The 19867-nt window shown below is 38.4% G+C and overlaps 1 protein-coding gene across 2 annotated transcripts in view; it reads left to right on the plus strand.

Moving 5' to 3' along the window:
• The window catches only part of USP49 (ubiquitin specific peptidase 49), a 124699-nt gene that overhangs the window by 101544 nt on the left and 3288 nt on the right, over nt 1-19867 (plus strand). For both annotated transcript variants that reach the window (XM_069108318.1, XM_069108319.1), the window contains exons 3-5: nt 9760-9907; nt 12472-13882; nt 16073-16277. In XM_069108318.1, the coding sequence (XP_068964419.1) occupies nt 12500-13882; nt 16073-16277 (1588 nt within the window). In that variant the 5' untranslated portion in view covers nt 9760-9907; nt 12472-12499. The remainder of the gene's footprint in view (nt 1-9759; nt 9908-12471; nt 13883-16072; nt 16278-19867) is intronic.

Here is a 19867-nt window from a genome sequence, read left to right on the forward strand (position 1 = left end):
ATGAAGACAGCCCAGGACCCTGAGCCCAAGAGCCCTGGGATTGGTGATGCTTCCAGTCCAGCCCAAGAAGTCATCAGCCTGGGAAGCAGCTCCTCCTGCATGCTCTGCAGCCAGAGCTACTGATGACTCAGGAAAGGAAGTTGTCACCAAAGTCCTTGCACTGTCAAATGGTCCAATATCAGAAACTGACATGATTTTTATCAATGAACATGACATTAAAGAAGAAGCATTCCCATCAGCTTTACTGCTGTACCCTAAAGACCATGGAACTTTCCATCTATCTTGCTGCTGAAACTTTCCCTATGTGTTGTCTCCCCCATTAGCATGGGTACTCCTTTTGTATTTGTATTCCTAGTGTTTTACACATAGTAAGTGCTTAATAAATTCTTTAATCCTTCATGCTATCTTCCATGCTTGGAATGTATCCCTCTTCCTCACCCCCTCAACTCACAAAGTCACAGAATTTGAGGATATCACAAGGAATCTTTATTATAATAAAACACCAGGTAAGAGATAATCCAATTTCTACTTGACCATTTCGAAGAAGTCAAATGCCACCCATCAAGGTGAATAAATAAACTTATGAATAGCTCTGATTTTTAGCAAGTTTTTCCTGACACCAAGCCTTTGCAATTTCTACCCTTTGCTCCCATTTCTGCCCTTTGCTCCCATTTCTGCTCTCAACAAATCAAATCCCTCCTCAAGAAGACTTCTCTTCAGATTGAAGACAGCTATCACATCTTCCTCTCTCTGAATCTTGTCTCCTTCAGGTTAATCATCCTCTGTTCCTACTGATCTTCCCATGACATGAATCTCTCCCCTTCATCTGTGTCCAACTCATATGCTACCCTCCTTCTTGGTGCCTTTTCTTTCCGCTCCCTGAATCCCTACTGTGGGGTGGCTAGGTGGCGCAATGAATAGAGCACCGGCCCTGGAGTCAGGAAGACCTGAGTGCAAATGTGACCTCAGACACTTAACACTTACTAGCCGTGTATCCTTGGGCAAGTCACTTAACCCCAATTGCCCTGCCTTCCTCCCTACAAAAAGCAAAAAAAAGGGGGGGAGGTACTAAATCCCTACCCTGTGAAAATGACCACTTCCTTAAATTTCTCATAGCATTTTGTCTAGAGCTCTTCTTTATAGTTATCTCGATATCTGCAAAGAATGGTAGTTTGTTTTTTGTTTTGTTTTTAAGAAAAAAAATGAGTATCATGATGATTTGTATACTTGACCTCCCATTAGATTACAAGTACCTTAAAAGCAGGGCCTCTGTCATATCTGTGTATCCCCAGTGTCTAAACTTGGTGCTTTGTACATATTAGATCCTCAATAAATGTTTAGGTACCCTCCACTAGGGGTGATGACCTAGCTCTCCCTTTCCCAACTGCTGCTACTTGAGAATTAATTCCCTGTTTGTCTCACTTATCCCCTCAATGCTATAGATCTCTTGAGGGCCTTAGATACTGTTCTTCTGGTTTCTTACTTTTCCCAAGATTAGTCAAGAGAGGGAAGGGTAAACCAGAGGCTGCTTCATTTCTCTCCTTACACTACTTTCCCTCAGTACAGCTCACCTCAGTGTCCTTCTCACCCTAGAACCCCACTAATCCCAACTTCGTTGTCCTATTTCTTAATTTTTTTTTATATATTGTAAAGGAATCTCACTTAATCTTACGTACCGAAAGACTCATTATTACAACTTCTACAGCTTTTCTTTTTTTTAAGTGTTTTGTTATTTAACCTATTTCCCAATCATGGTCATCTAATTTGATTCCAAACATTTTCCACTACAAAAAGTGTTGCTATGTGTGGGGCTTTTCTATCATTGGCCCCCTTGTAAGCTGCATGTGGAGTCTCTAGATATTTTAGTCAGTTTTCAGCTGATTCCAAGTTACTTTCCAGAATGTTTGGGCCAAATCACAGCTCCATCAGTAGTACATTAGTGGACTCTCTTATTAATCCTCTCTAATGCCAACTATCCCCTTCTCTTGTCATCTTTATCAGTTTGTTGTTGAATTTTAAGCTAAACTTCCAAGATGGTTTGATTTGTATTTCTCTTATTATTAATTGTTTGGAACATTCTTTTATGTCATGGTTAATAGTTTGCAGTTCTACAATTGTTCTTTATTCATGTTCTTTGAATACTCATCCACTGGTGAATGCTTCTTGATCTTACATATTAGTGGTAGTTCCCCTTATATCTTAGAAATCAAACCAAGGCAGTCAAAAAAGAAATAAAATTCTCATATACACCAAAGGCTGATAGCCACATTTTTTTTTGATAGCATATCACTGGAAATAAAGTAGATGCTCATCTGTTGAAGAGATAGCTAAACAAACTATGGTACATGAATGTGATAGAATATTACTGTACCGTACAGAACAACAAATGAAACATTTAAAAAAGCATGGGAAGACTTATATGAACTAGTGAAAAGTGAAGTAAGCAGAACTTGAAGTAAGTGAAGTAACCAGGAAAATGGTCTATACAATGATTACAACAATATAAATTGAAAGGGAGAGACTCCAAAACTGAATGTTGTATAATAAAACCAAACTTGGCTTCCAAAAAGGGGTTTGAGAAGGTACTTACTCCCTGCTTCTTTAGAGATGGGGCAGTACTCTGGCTGTGAACATTGCATATCACATCAGATTTTTCCATTGTATTAGTTTTGCTGAACTGTTTTTTTTTTCCTTTTAAAAATTCTTTGTTATAAGTGATGATTCCCTTACTCCCTAGTAAGGGAAGGATAGATACACTGAGAAATGTAAGGTTTTTTTTAAAGATATCAATCAAAATTTAAGTGTTTCATTTTTTTATATCACTGTCATTTCCAAATGATCCCTGCCCCTAAATATAATCCTTTCTTAATGACAAATAAGCACAATTAAGCAAAATAATTCAACAGGTAGATCATATCTGAAAATATATGCCTTATTTCCCACCTGTAGTCTTTTCTACATCTCTGAGAAACAGAAAACTTTCTTCACTATGAGTCATCTGAAGTCACTATTGGATTCTACATAATAGACTTCTAAAGTCTTTTAGTGTTGCTTTCTTTACATTACTATTATTATCTTGCATATTATTTCTGGGCTCCATGTATTTCACTTTATAAGGTCATATAAGTCTGTTTATAATTCATATAAGCTAGCTGCCACCCAGTCTACCTGAACCAAGAAAGCACTTTGAAAGCAACACAGGAGGCAGCATGTGCCAGGCAAGTAAAAATATCACCACCATCTTGACTAATACCTCTCCTCAGACCCCTGTGAAGATAACTCAAGACAGTGAGGCCAAGAACCCTAGGAATAGTAGTGTTCCTCCATGACACTGTCCTTGCTTTCACATGTACCCCACAGCTATCATAAAGGAAATAATCTCTGATGCTATCCTTGCCACCACTATCAATCACTGATGAATTGCCATCAACAGCCAGGTAAGCCTATGAATCATGAGAATAGCAGCATTCCTCTTCCCCACCCCTAGACTACTGGTTCTCCTTCTAGCTGAATTCCTGTCACCAGAATTCATTGAAGCAACTTCTGTAGAGAAGGGGCCAACCATTCCTACCATCTGCCAACTATAAGAGAGGCAAGCCAGCCTAGCTGAAGCAATAAGCAGTACCGTGAAGGAGAACGGAGATGACATTTGCCACACAAGTCAAACCACCAGCACTACCTTAACTATCATCTCTCCTCAGACCATGGACATAACCCAGGATACTGTGGCCAAGAAACCTGGAAATAACAGCATTCCTACCCCTTCCCCCAAACCTGACCACAAACCCTCTCTTTAAGGTTACCCCTTGTGCAGATTCAACCTGGCAACTTCTGCAGGAGCCACAGCTACTGAAGATCTGGAAAAAGAAAAATCCTCTGAACTCCACCATGGTTCAACATCATAAATGAATGTAGTTTGTAGTCGTGGGAATAACATTAAAGAAGATGCATTACCATCTGACTTGCTGTTCTACTATGGGACCTTTCCACTTGACTTGCAGCAAAAACCTTCTATATATGTTGTCTACCCCCTTAGAACGTGAGCTATTGGAAAGCAAGGACTGTCTTGCTTTGGTGTTTGTATTCCCATCACTTTAACACAGTGTTTTGTAAATTGAGTGCTTAGTAAAATGCTTTTTAATTCATTTCATTTCTAGGTTTCTCTGAATTCTTCATATTCATGAAGGCACCATGGTGCATAGGGCACTGGACTCAGAGTCTGGAAGACCTGGGTTCTTGGATTTGAAGGTGTGAGTGCTTTATTTTCATAGAAATATTGTTATATGGTGGTTGGATACTCAGTGGTACTACTGACATTATATTTAAGGTGCATTATGATTTAAACAGGCTTTTGTGAGACATCCTGTTTCTGTGGGGAAACATATTCTTAGTTCCAAACAACTGACTTAGAAACAAACTTTTTGAATAGAATTGATTCATAAGGTAAGGACTGCCTGAGCTCTGTATGTATTACGGGAATTTGTGTAGCTAAACCTCACCTCCCTTAAAAGTCAAATTAGATTAGACATAATCCCAATCTAATTTGGGGCAGAGTAATTAAAATGTAATTCGGTTTTAGAGACACTATTGTTTATGGTGATATTTGCCTGAAAATTCACTATCATCTGGAAATTTTATATGATCTTAATTCCACCAATGTAGACTAATTATGATTCAAGAGGAAAGGTGGCAGATTTGTGATAGAACTTGAAACTTTTAGAGACAGTGTAGGTCCATAAAGTAGGTGGGGCAGTCTTAAAAGCAAAGGCTACTCATTGAAGTTGATTTGTGGGCTAGTTATACTTCTTGAAAAGGGAGAAGATAGTTTAGGGAGATTTTGGGGGGCAAAAACTAGTAATACCACTTAGAGTTTGGGTAACTGCCAGGAAAATGGCTTGTTCCTAGGATTGAAGAATGAACCCAAAGCCCAGATACAAAAAAAAATTGTGTTCCTTTGGTGACCAAAGTTGTTAAGAGATATGTGTGGCCTTGTACAAGTGATAGAAAGTGAAGAGGAAGGAGGAAGTAAAAAAATGGAAGTGAAATGGAAAAATTGTAGAAGTCAGATCTACGAGCAAACTTTAGATCTTTGCTAAATTTTAAAATGAACCTTGGTGCCTATAATTTATTTTGTGCATAGTTTGTACCCAAAGATATCCTGATGCTGTAATAAAATAGGCTAGGCACTTTAAATGGTTGACGGTGTTATGTTGAAAAGGGCATAATGAGGAAAGTGTATGCTTTGGGAGGAAAGAACACAGTAGTCTTTGGAAGGAAAAGCAAAACAAAATAAAATTGATTTCCTGGGATAATAACTTGAAAATTGCCCAAGCAGTGCTGAAACTGAAGAGCTTTCTCTTTAGGGGACTGCCTTCCCTGTGCTGTTTTATCACTATTTGGTGGAAAATTAGTTGTTTACAAAGGTTTGTTATTTGTTTACAAAGACTTGGTATTTTAAAAAGGTGTGTTTTTGCCAGTTTCACAGGGAAATGTATCTTATAACATACATGTTTTTTAATAGATTTATGATATCCAAGAGTTTTCTTAGACCTCCCTCCTGCAACAAGTCTCTACTCAGCTGAATTCCTAGTAAAGAAAGGACAAAACCTAAATAATAACATAACAGAAATGTTTTTAAAGCTTGAGAATTCTTCCATAAACATGCAAGAGAAAGCAAGCAGTTTTCTTTTTCATTTTATTAATAAAATAAATTTTGTTTGTACACATTATACAATCCTCCATAATGTAGAGTCCCATGAAATGTAGTTAACGCAAATAGAGGGCAGCCATAAACTCCTTCTCCCCTATTTTGTAGATCAAAATCCTTCTATATCATCCCCCATTCTCTCATTCTTTGCTTCAGATTCTAATGAAGAAGTAACCCTTGTCCCTGCCAAAGTTCACACCTCTATTTGGGCCCTTGTTTCTAGCTCCTCCTGCCTCCTCACCTCTCTTCCTACCTAATTAATCTCGAGCTCTAATCCCACATCCCCAGGGGCCTGCTGAACATCTCTACTTGACTGTCCTGTGAACAAGTCAAACCCAACATATCCCAAACACTCAACCATCTTTACCCCAAACCTTATCTTCCTCCAGTCTACTATTTTTGTTGCAGCCTCATAATCCTTTCACAAACTCCTCAGCACTTCTCACCCCTCCATATCCAGTCGGTTGTCAGGTATTGTTAATTCTTTCTTCTCTAGGCTCTCTCCCTTTTCTCTCTTATCCTTCTCTCCACTTGTACGATCACCACCCTAATTCAGGCTTTTATCACCTCTTGCCTTGTCTCTTGTAATAGCTTCCTAATTGGTCTCTCCAGTTCTAGACTTTCCCCTTTCCAGCTCATCCTCCACACAGTTGCCAAAATCATCTTCCTAATGCACTCATATAGCTCTAGTTAGCTTTTCCTCAAGAGGCAGTAGTGGCTCCTAGTTGAGTATAGGATAAAATACAAACTCCTCAGCTTTGACATTTGTTGTAGCCCTTCACAAGCTGACCCCAGCCTTCCTTTTCAAGCTTTATTTGACATTTTCCCACTTCACATTTACATGTGAAGCTGTTCCTTAAAAGCCGAAATTATAGCACATCCTTCCTTGCTGTTGCATAGGCTGTCCCTCATACCTGAAATATACTCTCTCCTCACCTCCAAATCTTAGAATCCTTCACTTCCTTCAAGATTTAGGCCAAATGCCACCTCCATTGTGAAATCTTTCCTGATTCCCCTTGTTGTTAGTGTTCTTAACTTCCTCAGATTATCTTGTATTTACTGATCTGTTTGTGTGTTGAATCTACACACCAGTAGAATGTAGGCTCTTTGAGAGCAAAGAATTGTTTTTCATTTTTGTCTATATCCCCAGGTTTGAGGATATAGTCCTTTATTTGAATTGTATTGAACAGTTAAGTATAACAACATAAAAAGATTTATTGTGACTGATAATATATAACTCAGAAACTTAAAGGCTAGAAGGGATCTTAGAAATCATCCATTCTAAGCAAATTACATTGTGAAGGATAATGATTTGTTAAAGCAAAACTGGTTAGTTAACTTAGTATGTCAGAACATCATGTTAGTGGGGCTAGGATTATGACTGCAAGTGGTGTCTCATTAGATTTACTTTTTTTTTCTTTTTTACTATGGCCGTGGTCTGAGTAATCTTGCATAAGTTTTGCATGACCTATTGCCATCTATCTTACAAATTATATATACATAGAAATTCATGGTTACGATCACAGGTGAGCCTGGCAAAGAGGGTGTCAATAGATCAATGTAAATTCTACTAAAATTCCACCTCTGCTTAAAAAAAAGTATAATTCAGCATGTTCTACTTAGTTGGGGCTTAGTAGCTTCATTTCTGTATTTATAAGAGTGATGATGTTGATACTAAAGTTGCATTTTAAAGTATTGTCTGAGCCTGGATGCATGCTGTGTAATGGAAGAGTCTGCAATTCATATGTATTTATGAGAACTGATATACAGTATTATTTATTCAGTAATTCTACTGGTCGATTTAATGAAGGGTGACTATCTTAGTCAGACAGAGTGATTAGCCTTGGCAATTGAAGCGTGAATAGGACCCTAATTAATTTGCTATTACTTCTTCCCTGCTGTAGATATTAGCCAGGGTGTTGAACTATGGACTCTTCAAAATCTCTTCCAGTTCTAGCACTCTATGATTCTTTGAAAATGCATTAATCTGTGAGCACACTTGGCAACTAATATTTCTTCTCAAGGGTTCTTTCACAAAGATGTTTTCTTCCTCTAGTTCTAGTTTTCTGCTATCACACTGTTAGAGGCTTTATGGATGGCTTTATGGATTTCCCCCTGGCCTAAAACAGAAGTCAAAGCAACTGTTTCATGATATTAGTAACTATCTAAGAAAATGCTTAAAGGGCCTAAAATAGGCATAATACAAGATTCATCTCATTTGCTTTATTAAATGTTGTAGGTTCATTATTTTAATCCTGCCTTTTTAAAATGTAATAATATTTTGATATTAAACTGAGATTTCCTTCTAGCTATTGGAAAAGGTAATATTAATGAATTCCCAGATTCATTATCATAGTATCACTTTACTTGTTAAAATCCATTTCCCATGCCTGAATTAGTTTTTCCTTGCAAGCCTTTAGAGTTTTCTGTGGTAGGGGTAATTTTTGGTATACTTTGTAGAATTAAGGGTTAACAGATCCAACACTGTTGCATATGGCAGTGAGCAGAATCACAGATGTTGATGATACCACATAATTAGTATTTTTTATGTAAATGAAGGCTGTCAGCATGTAACCATAGTGTCGTCTCTTTTTCAGACCAGAATTTATGCCACTTGGTCTTACCAAGATCAGATAGGATTATTCCATAGTCCTTAGTGTAAGAACCTAGAGGAAATTGACAAGTATGGGGGGTTGGGGTGGGGGTGCGGGAGAGAGGGGGCAGAGAATGGAAGTCTCCTTTAAGTAGAATCGTTCCACTTAATTTTTTTTTTAACAATTTCATTTCTAAGGATGTATTTAGACATTAAGACTGATAGGAAATTTAATATTGAAGAATAATTAGAATTACCCAATCAAAAGACAAATCAAAATTTCAGTTTAGAATTTTTAAGGGTGATTGTGGTGGTTCAGTTATTTCATATGGAGATTTTTTAACTCTACAAGTCTCTCATCAGAACAAAAGACAAGAATTGAAAAGGTTTAATTATCTTTTAAAATATTTGCCATTTGCCTAGTATTACATATACCAGATTAATAAAGATATGTTGGGGGGGGGGTTTAAATTAAACACAAGGTATTTAAAAAGCAAAAGCTAGTTTTACTGTATCAGAGGTTTGTTCTCCCTCCCCCGCCCTCCACCCCGACTTAGATCTATCCAGGGTGTACATGGCACATATCAATTTTTAGTTAATCTTCTTAACATCTTAGAACTATTGCAAGGCATCTTATCCTTCCCTAATTACATTGTAACTATGCTCCCCATAAGCTGTGTTTGGGGTTTCCTTCGGACCATATTTCTGAATGCTGTACTGCATGTGTTTTAAGCTGGAGTGAGAGGGGCTCATTGCAACTTTTGGGAATCTAAATGAAAAGCTGTACATTTCACATGTGTAAAATTGGACTCCACTTTTTGTCAGTGAGTGTTAGTTTGAAATACTGAGAGTATATGTGAGAGGTGAGTAAATGCATTATTGGTTTTCAAAAAAAGGCCATTCATCCCTTTTCTCCTTTCCTTTCTTAGGTTAAAGTCAATTGGAATTTTGTTTTTCTCTTCATTTCTATGTTGATTAAAGAGTGTTTCTCACCACTTTTGGGAGATTTCCATTCTGTGATGAATTAGCAAATGCAGAGCTTAGTTATCAGCATCAAATCCACCTTCCATCCCCCTCCTTTCCCCTCTGCCTGACTCAAATCTGAGTGGTGCCGTTTACAACATCCCTGAATTTCCCTGTGTGGATTTTATGCCATATGGCAGGTTAGTCAGCTACCACAACAGACTTATAATGGGGAGAAAGGATGTTCAGGAAAATATGAATGTGATCCACAGATTTATATATTAGAAAATAAAATTAGAAAAAAGAAATTCCAGTGTGCGCTTTCCACTTGACAGATGTCCATGGCAGAATGTGAGGTGGTTTTATATTTTTACTAACCTAGTTCTGTTTTTCTTTAAGAAAAAAATAATAATAGAAGGGAGATGCTTTTAAACAGCTATGTTCAGGGTGTTACATTCATGCGTAACTTACTCACCAAACTATTCTCTCTCTGTAGATTTTTGAAGCTGTGCTGTGTTTCATGTGATAAAGATCTCAGTACCAATTAAATTCCTGAACACCTGCCAGATCCTATTGGCTAAAATGGGGATTTGCCAGGCCCCGGGTTCTGAGTTACAAAGAAGAGGAAATACAAATATGACTCAGTGAGTACTGAATCATCAAGAAAAAAGATAGGCAAAAGACCCTGAATGAATAAAAGATAATTCACCCTTGAGCTAATTTATGGGGAAGAATTTTAGAAGTAAAATTCTTTATTTGATTTCTACAAAAGTTTGTGTACCTGTAAAAGGAATTAGATTAATGTTTACAAATCATGAATGTCGAAGGCATGAAGATTAACTCTGAAATTTTTAGTCTCTTTGATTTTTTTTACTTTTGTCTTTTTTTTTTTTAGTTTAGTGAGTAAATGAGTTTTAGATCATTTTGAGTGTTATATACAGCCAGCCTCTGAATTTGTACTGTTTGTTGGTGATAGCAGCACAAAGTAAATATTTTCTAACTACTTTAGCCTTTCAGATCATATTGTTTTGCTTAGTTTGAGTATGTCTAAGCCTGAACATCAGCATACTCACAATATTAACCTAAACAAGAATGATGTTTCATTACCAATGTGGTATGTACACGCAATAAGTTAGAATAATTCTGGGAGTGTAGCTTTGATCCTAAACTTCAATCTTGGCAGGCACTGAATAAAATTATATAGAACAAAATTCTAGGGGTTGTGGGAAAAAAAAAAAAACAGGAGCCAGTTTCTCAGCCTTACATCTATAATTTTAGTCTAGTTGAAACATAATGTAAATGACTTGAGAAAATTTAGCAACATATCAATGAAAATTAATATATGAAAACTGAAAATGCATGTGTTTTATGAGAATTCGAAGGGAAATAGTGAAATTCAAAGAAAAAATTTTTGAATTTTTAAAAATATATTTATGCCCTCTAACCAGTCTAAGATGGGGCAATAACGAAGTAGGGTATCCAAATTGTGGCAATTTAGAGGAGATTGCAGTGGGGAGTAGGCAGGCCATCTGGTAACTATGGGATCTGTCAGCAGGGCTGAGCTAAAATATAGGACAGCAGAGAGGGTAACTAGGGGTGCCAACTAGAGAGAATACAGAAGGAGTCATAGCTTCTTTCTTTTGAACTAAGTTTCCTGCCATAAATGGAAAAGAAAAAAAAGAGAGCTTTCCTGGAAAATAAAGGGGAAATAGGAAGAAACTGTTTTGGGTTATGAACAGAAATCACTTTTAGGATTTTTAATATGGAAAGCCTGTTCTCTTAATATCTCAAATGATGACTTTGTCCTCTTTGTAGTTCTCAAATTTGTATTTCTACTTGGGAAGATTTGTTAAACTAGTTCTTGAACAGGCAAAACTGATGTGACTATGATAAAGACCAAACCATTTCAGTCTTCCGAAACAAGAATACTTGCTACCTTGCATTTGTAGAGCCACTTTAATTTTTGTGTACATTAGCTGGAACTCTTGTATTGTCCCTCTGCCCTACTACCAATAGCTAACAAAAAGATAATTTGTTTGAGCAGTTAAACTCATCCAGTTCTCCTCTATTTAGCTATCCTTTCAGCCAAGATAGTGAAAATCCCCATCTCGGGGCAGCCAGGTAGCACAGTGAGTAAGAGCACCGGCCCCAGTGTCGGGATGTCCTAGGGATCGAATCCGGGCTCAGATACTTAGCACCACACCCAGAAATAACTGGCCATGTAACCTTGAGCAAGTTACTTAACCCTAATTGCTTAAAAAAAAAAAATCCCCATCCCCTTTTATAGAGTGTATAAGTATTCTTTATAAGAAGACATGACAATTTTACTTTGACTGGCTGACAGCCTGCCCCTTGTATCACTTCTAGCTGGAGTCAAAAAGAGCATGATTCTTTGAATTCTGTGAATAGGACTTTTTCCTTTCTGATTACTTAGGATGAACCATCAAATTTACTTCTTTTAGAGGTTTTTCTGTATAGGATTCCTTTCTCTCATTTCTATTCTCTTGACTTCTGGAGAATGCTTTAGGGAATCTTCCTCATAGAAAATTGTATTTGGAGTACCTCCTGATTGTCTCCTGGCTCTTCTTTTTCTACTCTTATGGTACTTTTCACCCCACCAGATCAGTAATGAGATACAGAGATATAGAGGTTTTCACCAGTTCATCAAGTTTCATAGTTCACAGTTCAGATTTCACAGGCACATGACATATGATGTTGATCTCCATCTCTTTTTTTGGAGGGGTGATTGGGGTTAAGTGACTTGCCCAAAGTCATAGGGGCTCCAGTTAAGTTTTCAGTGTCTGAGGCCGTAGTTGAACTCTGGTGCTCTATTCACTGCGTCACCTAGCCGCCCTTCTCCATCTCTTTTCTAAAGAGCACAGTGGACCCAATAAATCAATCACCTAGACTTGTGTATCAGCTAGAATTTTCAAGAATTAAAATAATCAATTGAATTATAATTTCAAAGTTGAGCCAAAGGAATGGTTTCCCTATTGTGTCTTAATTATCTTTTTTGAGGGATCTTAATCTCTTCATTATCATCCTGATACCATATTGCAGGGTTATAGGAGCCTTATTTTTGTGATGACTAATAATAACAGATAAGGGAATATTTTAGTAAAAAGTCCCCCTCCCCTCCCGCAAAAAAAAGAAAATAACACTGAGGCACTGAGGTACCTTTTTTTTTTTTTTTTGCCTTGTTTGCCAGGTTAAAGAAGTGGAGATTTCTGTAAGACATGGATAGATGTAAACATGTAGGGCGGTTACGGCTCGCCCAGGACCATTCTATCCTGAATCCTCAGAAGTGGCACTGCGTGCAATGTAAAACCACAGAGTCTGTCTGGGCATGTCTGAAGTGCTCTCATGTGGCCTGTGGACGATACATTGAGGAACATGCATTTAAACACTTTGAAGAAACCAGACACCCATTGGCTATGGAAGTCAATGATCTCTATGTGTTCTGTTACCTTTGTGAAGACTATGTTTTGAATGATAACCCTGAAGGAGATCTGAAACTGCTCAGAAGTACTCTCTCAGCAATTAGGAGCCAGAAGCAGCATCTGTCTGTGAGGAGTGGTAGGATGCTTCGGTCGATGGCTTCAGGAGAGGACATGTTCCAACCTCAGCAGGCTCCTCAGGGACAGCCCCAGATGTTGACAGCTCTGTGGCACCGACGCCAGTGTCTGCTGGCTAAAGCGCTGAGGATCTGGTTTGAAAAGAGCACCAGAGGCCAACAGAAACTGGAGCAAAGAAAGCAAATAGAGGAGTTGGAGAAGAAGAAAGAGGCTGCAAGGCGGCGGAGGCAGGAGATGAAGCGCCGCCTCCTTGAGGAACTGGCCAACACCCCACCCAGGAAAAGTGCAAGGCTGCTTTCTCATGTTCACCAAGCAAATTTGATTCCCAGGAAGTTCAGAGAGATAGCAACGAGTTCCCCTACCTCAAGAAGAGTGCAGAGCAGCAAATTCAAGGCATTTTATTCCATCCGCCGTAAGCCAATGGTGACTCCTGGTGTGACCGGTCTTCGGAACCTGGGTAACACCTGTTATATGAACTCTATACTTCAAGTGCTCAGTCACCTCCAGAAATTCAGAGAATGTTTTTTGACCCTTGACCTCTGTGAAACAGAAGAACTGCTTGCCAAAACAGCCAATGGGAAATCTCAGATGTCAGGTAAATTGGCAAATGGATCTGCTGATGATGAGTCAGCAAGAAATGACAGAATTGAGCCATGCAGTAGGCAGGGCTTACCCACTGGCTTGAATGGTGGCTCCTCCATAAACAGGAGCTTAGAACTAATACAGCCTAAGGAGCCAAGTTCAAAGCACATTTCTCTCTGTCATGAATTACATACCCTCTTCCGTGTTATGTGGTCTGGGAAGTGGGCACTGGTATCTCCATTTGCCATGCTCCATTCTGTTTGGAGCCTGATCCCTGCCTTTCGGGGCTATGACCAGCAAGATGCTCAGGAGTTTCTCTGTGAGCTGCTGGATAAAGTCCAGCAGGAGCTAGAATCAGAGGGAACCAAGCGTCGGATCCTCATCCCCTTCTCCCAGAGAAAACTCACCAAGCAGGTTCTGAAGGTGGTGAACACAATATTTCACGGGCAGCTGCTCAGTCAGGTATGTTTCTTCATTCTCCCTACCCTGCTCCTGATCAGCACCAGGGACAGACATTGTGTGGTTCTTATGGAGGCTTTGGGAAAGTTAATATGATGCGGAAAGATCTGAGCTCTGTTGTTGTTTTGAGTGTAATGTGGTAAATCAATATATACTGTCTTGTTGAACATTTCTTCTGTCTCCTTTTGCCCCACTTTTATGTCACTAAATTAACACTAAATTTCAAACGGATGCCAGGGATTTTAACCTGATTGTTACTATATCAACACTTGAGTAGACGACTTTCTGCTTCTGTTGATTGCAATTCATCCATACCATATAATCCTGTGCAATTCTTGTACATCTTTTCCTACACACCCCAAGGAATCCACCTCACACACTTAGATGCATGCCCTGTGTTTTTAAAAAATATTTTGTATAACATTCAGGCTCCCCATCTCTGATTCTTATTACATAACCTGTCTTATTTTATTTATAAATGACCACAGATGGCTTGCCTGCCTCTGGCCTGTTTTAGGAAATGATGAAGACTTCTTTAGGAGCCCTGGTCCCAAAGCAGCTGGGAAAAGAAGCTCTTTCCTACTCTGCAGGTCTAAGTTTCTCACAATAGCTAAATATGATCATAATCACAGACTGATAAAGAGCTATGACATACTAGCCATTCCAGCTAGGAGCTAGAAGGACCCCAGGGAAACAAGCAAACAAATAATGTTCCTTGAGTGTATAGTGGTCTCAAAATAAGTGTTTTTTTTTTTTTATTTTAGTAATACTTAGAAGATAGAAATAAAAGCCCAATAGTACATCTAAAGAAAGTTTAGGAACTTACGTATACTTTGTTTATATGTAGGCTTAATGTATTAAAGTATGTATGAAAAATAAGGTTACATGGCATTTTAGTAATATATTTTCCCATTGGAATTAAAATTAAAAAAAAAATTTCCTCATATGCCAAGCACTGGGCCAGGCTCTGAGGAGGAAATCCTGATATAAGTCAGAAGTTTTTTCCTGTCATTAAAGAGCCTACCATCTGAAGTGAAATGCAAGATCCCTGGGTGGGTTGCTTGAATTTACCTAAAGCTGAGAGTTTCCAATTGCTGCTATGCTATATCTTTCTTTCCTTTGCAGAGGTAGAGGACTGCGGACGTGGAGCATAATGTCAGATTTGACTAGTGTATTTGTTAGGAAAAGACTTAATTTTTTTGCAAAAGATATTAACACCAGAATTTTCTGTGGGCCATAACATCATGTATGTGGCAATGATTCACATGTGAATAATTCCTTTTTCATTTGTACTTTTGCAACATAGAGACATACTTCAGGAGTTAATATTCTCTGTGTGTGTAGCAGCAAGCACCCTAGCCTACCCAGGGTGGTTGCTAGCATAAGTTCTTAGATCTGCTTTTTTAAAGGAAAGCAACTCAAAATGGGTTAACAATCTTACTTTAATCTATCAAACATCAGAGAATACAAACAGAAGTTACAAGCAGAGAGACAGATCAACAGACAGGGCTTCCCACTGTCTGACCATTACATCCATACCTATTTAGTTACCAGAGAGGGAAGCACCAACATCTGGGTTTTCAAAGCTGGGTGGGAGGGGGAGGAGGGAGGCGGGGCTCAACGGCTGCCCAAAGTCTCATCTGGCCACATCACAACTCTTCCCAAAGTGAGCCCCAGAGCAAAACCTCACATGAGGGTATATATAGCCCTCTCCTGGATCAGAGACCATGACAACCTTCATGAAACACTGCCCAATCACAAAGTAACAAGGTGTGGCCATTCCTGAAAAACAAGCTTCCCTCCATAGGCTCCAGGTGAGCACATTCAGCCTATTAGGGGGCAGAGTATATTCTCAAATCAAGGAAGGTTCTCAGAGTCACTTAAGCCTATTAAAGGGCCAAGGGGCAGGGAAGATCTTCAGATTCTTATTCCCATAACAGTGTGTCATGTGGTCTTTAAATTTTAGTCAATACCCACTGATAGCAGAAATACCTATCAGAGAAATAACACGCTCCAGATTCTTAATCACTTTTTTTGTTCTTTTTATGTCAACTTCACAAAAAAAAACCCCTAAAAAACAAAAAACACCTGGTTTGGGGCAGGGTAATTTAGATGGCTTTCTTAAGGTGTGAGCAAAATTTATGTCAGATGCAAGGGAGTAATATAATTTGCATGTAAACCTTTCACTTCTAGGTCACATGCATAACATGCAATTATAAATCCAATACCATTGAACCCTTCTGGGATCTGTCCCTGGAATTCCCTGAGCGCTATCATTGCATAGAAAAAGGACTTGTCCCTTTTAACCAGACTGAGTGCATGCTGACAGAGATGCTGGCCAAATTCACAGAGACTGAGGCCTTGGAAGGAAGGATCTACGCATGTGACCAGTGCAACAGTAAGTGACATGTTCTGAGTGGGAGAGGTAACACAGCTTAGAAAGTTGATATGAAGTGATCATAATGCCTTCTTTTAGCTAAAAGTATAACTGTTGATAATTGAATTGGTACAAAACTTTGTCGCACTTTTGAGTTTTTTTTAATTCAACTTTTGATCTCATTTTGTTAAAGGCAAACTTATGAACCTTCTGTAAACTTAAAAAACAACAATATAGAAGTGTTCCCTCTTGTAGTGTTTCCCCCATCTTCACTAGATTCCTCAAGGAGTTAAAGTACTGATTCCTCCCTGAGTTCAAATCTGGCCTCAGACACTTAACACTTACTAGCCCTGTGACCTTGGGCAAGTCACTTAACCCCAATTGCCCTCCAAAAAAAGCAAAAACAAAAAAAAAAAAGAAGAAGAAAAGCACTGATTCCTCATATTATAAGACTTGGTTGATAATAGCTAGCATGTATATAGCCCTTTATGGTTTGCTAAGTACTTACATATGTATCCCAACCCTGTATGGTAGGTGCTATTATTATTCCCGTTTTACGAATGAGGAAACGGAGGCAGACAAAGGTTATAAATGATTTGCCCAGGATCATATAGTTAAAATGTCTGAGGCAGAATTTAAACTCAGCTCTTCAGGATTTGTTCAAATATTTATTTTTCCTTTTTAAGAAAAAATTATTTATGGGGTGGTTAGGTGGCCCTGGAGTCAGAAGGACCTGAGTTCAAATCAGGCTTCAGACACTTAACACAAAAACTAGCCATGTGACTTTAAGCAAGTCACTTAACCCCCTTTTGCCCTCCAGAAAAAAACAAATAAATAATTTATTACAGAGGATGGCTCCCTAGGTACGATGAATTGGGGGGACAGAAGGGAAGCAATGTCTTTGGAAATTAAGGTAATAAGAAAACAAAAGGAAAAATGTCACAGCACATTTATTACCTTAGACAATCAGTGCTTTAGGGACTCCACTGAAATTCTAAGACATGATAGATTGATATTTCTTATTTAAACGTAAGTTCAGATTTCTGGTATAATCATTTCTAGGGATGGCTTCAGAAAGGATCTATGGGTGCTGTAGCCTGGCAGAAGTGAGAGAGGTGGGATGCCCCTTTGAAAAATACGGGGTTTAGAGGAAGTTGAGGCAATTAAGTGAATAAGTTCATGTTTGGTCTTTCAGCAATTTAAAAAGAATAATTTTGAAAAGTAACATGGGAAAATCTGATAACAGATTTGTTAAGATAAGTTTGTAGTACTAGGTTAAAAAATATCTATGTTGATGCTACTTTAAATATTTTTTTTTAATTTTTAAATCAGAGGGACAAATGACATACTTTAAAGAATGAGGGAAAAAGCCATATAAACACTCCAATATCATTTTTCTCCTTAACAGAAATTAACTAATGTAGAACACACACATGCTTACGCATACTTAGTTGTGGAGGCAGATGAATTAAAAGTGACCAGGACTGCAGCAGCAGTGTCTGACTGCTTTCTTTTTTTTTTTTTTAAGCAATCAGGGTTAAGTAACTTGCTCAAGGTTACACAGCCAGTTATCTCTGGGTGTGGTGCTAAGTATCTGAGCCCAGATTTGATCCCCAGGTCATCCCGACACTGGGGCCAGTGCTCTTACTTGCTGAGCCACCTGGCCACCCCTTGACTGCTTTTATTTTAAGAAAAGTGAATCACAAGGAAGGGAGGAGGCACAGAACAAATTTCTTGATGGTTTGATTGACACACAATGGACATAATGTGCAAGGAAGATTTTTATAAAAGTTTACACTTAAAATTATGTGATTTTTATTGCCCACACTGCCGATTTTAATTATTGATAAGTGGGGGGAAAAATGACAGGGAAGGAAACCCATAGTGAAGGGAAAGATACATTGATCTCTTAGTCTGGAGTTGTCCATAAATGCCAATGTTCTACCTTTCTCTATATAGCAGAATAAAAAGGCACTCAGAACTGATACATTTTGATTGAACCTGAATTCTCTCTTCCTTGTGATTAAATTAAATCTTATTTTAGGAGAACAAAGACCAGTTCTTGATTGTTATCCTAAGTTATACATGGCTTCTCCTGAGTGTAGTTTTCCTTCCCAGGGTCCCTAGGCAGAGTAGCAATTTAATTTTTTCAGATTTGAAATTTTCTGTGTAATAAGATTGTAAAACAAGGCCCACATGGCTGGTTGATTTTAGCCCATTTATTCCTCCATTCCTTCCTCCTTTTACCACTGTTGCCCCCCCATGGCAAAGGCCTTTCTTACAGCTCCTTCATTCTGCTGCAGTCTGTAATGAAATTGACAGCAGCTCCATTGGCTATTGTTAACAAATAGCTTGTGATAAGTCATCTGCTTAAAATTTGCTACACTTGGTGAGGTATAGATGATATGGCATGGCAGGAGAAATGCTGGTCTCTGCAGATGTGGAGACCACGCTATCAGCAACTCAAAGACAATCATTGAGCACTGTGGGGAACCACCCACTAATTTCACATCTCCCTCCATACACATATTTAATTAAAATAATAATAACAGCAGCCATCAATAAATGGTTACAGAGAAGGCTTCTGATGGAAATTAAGATGCCCTTGATTCCATGACTTATCCCCTGAAATATTGCATTGCATCTCCCTACGTGATCCAGCAACTTTACATACCCTGTGTGATATTTGAATACCAGTTCTGCTTTGGATTTGGCCACCCTCAGCCAGTCTGCCAGCCTCACCCCACATTTCTAGCAGGGCTTTTTGTCTGGGGGAAAAATCATAAAGGTAGTGGTTGTCAGATCAAGTATAGCACCAAAATACAGAACCCTGTCCATGGTATAGACAAATTATGTTGAAGAAAGATCTTATTTAAATGTTTTGTTAATGACGAATGTTTATTTCCTCTCTTTGCTATTAACCCCACACTGAATTTTTTCTCTGTCTTATTTCACTTAGCGTCTCAACTGAAAACCTTTCTTGGTAGACATTTTGTGGATCCACTGTAAGGCCCATCGCCTTTATATTGTCATGTATTTTTAGTTTGAATCCAAGGCATACCTTCCACTTATCATCTGATTGTATATTACATGATGTCATTAATCAGTTGCACAGGTGAAATTGTTATGGGGCAGTTATTTTCATACCAGTATTGTTAGAATTTTTTTTTTATGGTTCCAGACCTATGATCTCATTGCTATAGGAAACTGCCCACGATGAAATACCATCTAGTGCGGATTGGAAGTTATTCTGAAATTTGTACCTAGAGCACTGACAGGTTAAGTGATTTGCTCAGCAGTATGCTGTGTCAAAGGGGAGAATTTTATTCAAGATATCCTGTCTCTGAAGTTGGCTTTCTGTTTACTACCACACACTGCACTACACTACTGTGTAGCCAAAATTTGGACAATTAAAACTCAAAATTGGTCTTTATAGATACCTGAGGCCATAAGAGGATTCTAGAGACTCGCTCCCATATGTAAATGAGAACTCCAGACAGCATTTGCAGTGACTGAGTGAGCTAAAGAATCCAGAGATATCCTGGAAGTAGAGAGGGGAAAGTGGTTAATTTTTCTCCACAAGAGTCCTCTAATATAGAGTTTGAGTGGAG

The sequence above is a fragment of the Petaurus breviceps genome, unplaced genomic scaffold, assembly GCF_028583685.1.
Source record: "Petaurus breviceps papuanus isolate PSGF00001 unplaced genomic scaffold, PetGlider_PUasm1.0 90352, whole genome shotgun sequence".
Lineage (NCBI taxonomy): Eukaryota > Metazoa > Chordata > Mammalia > Diprotodontia > Petauridae > Petaurus > Petaurus breviceps.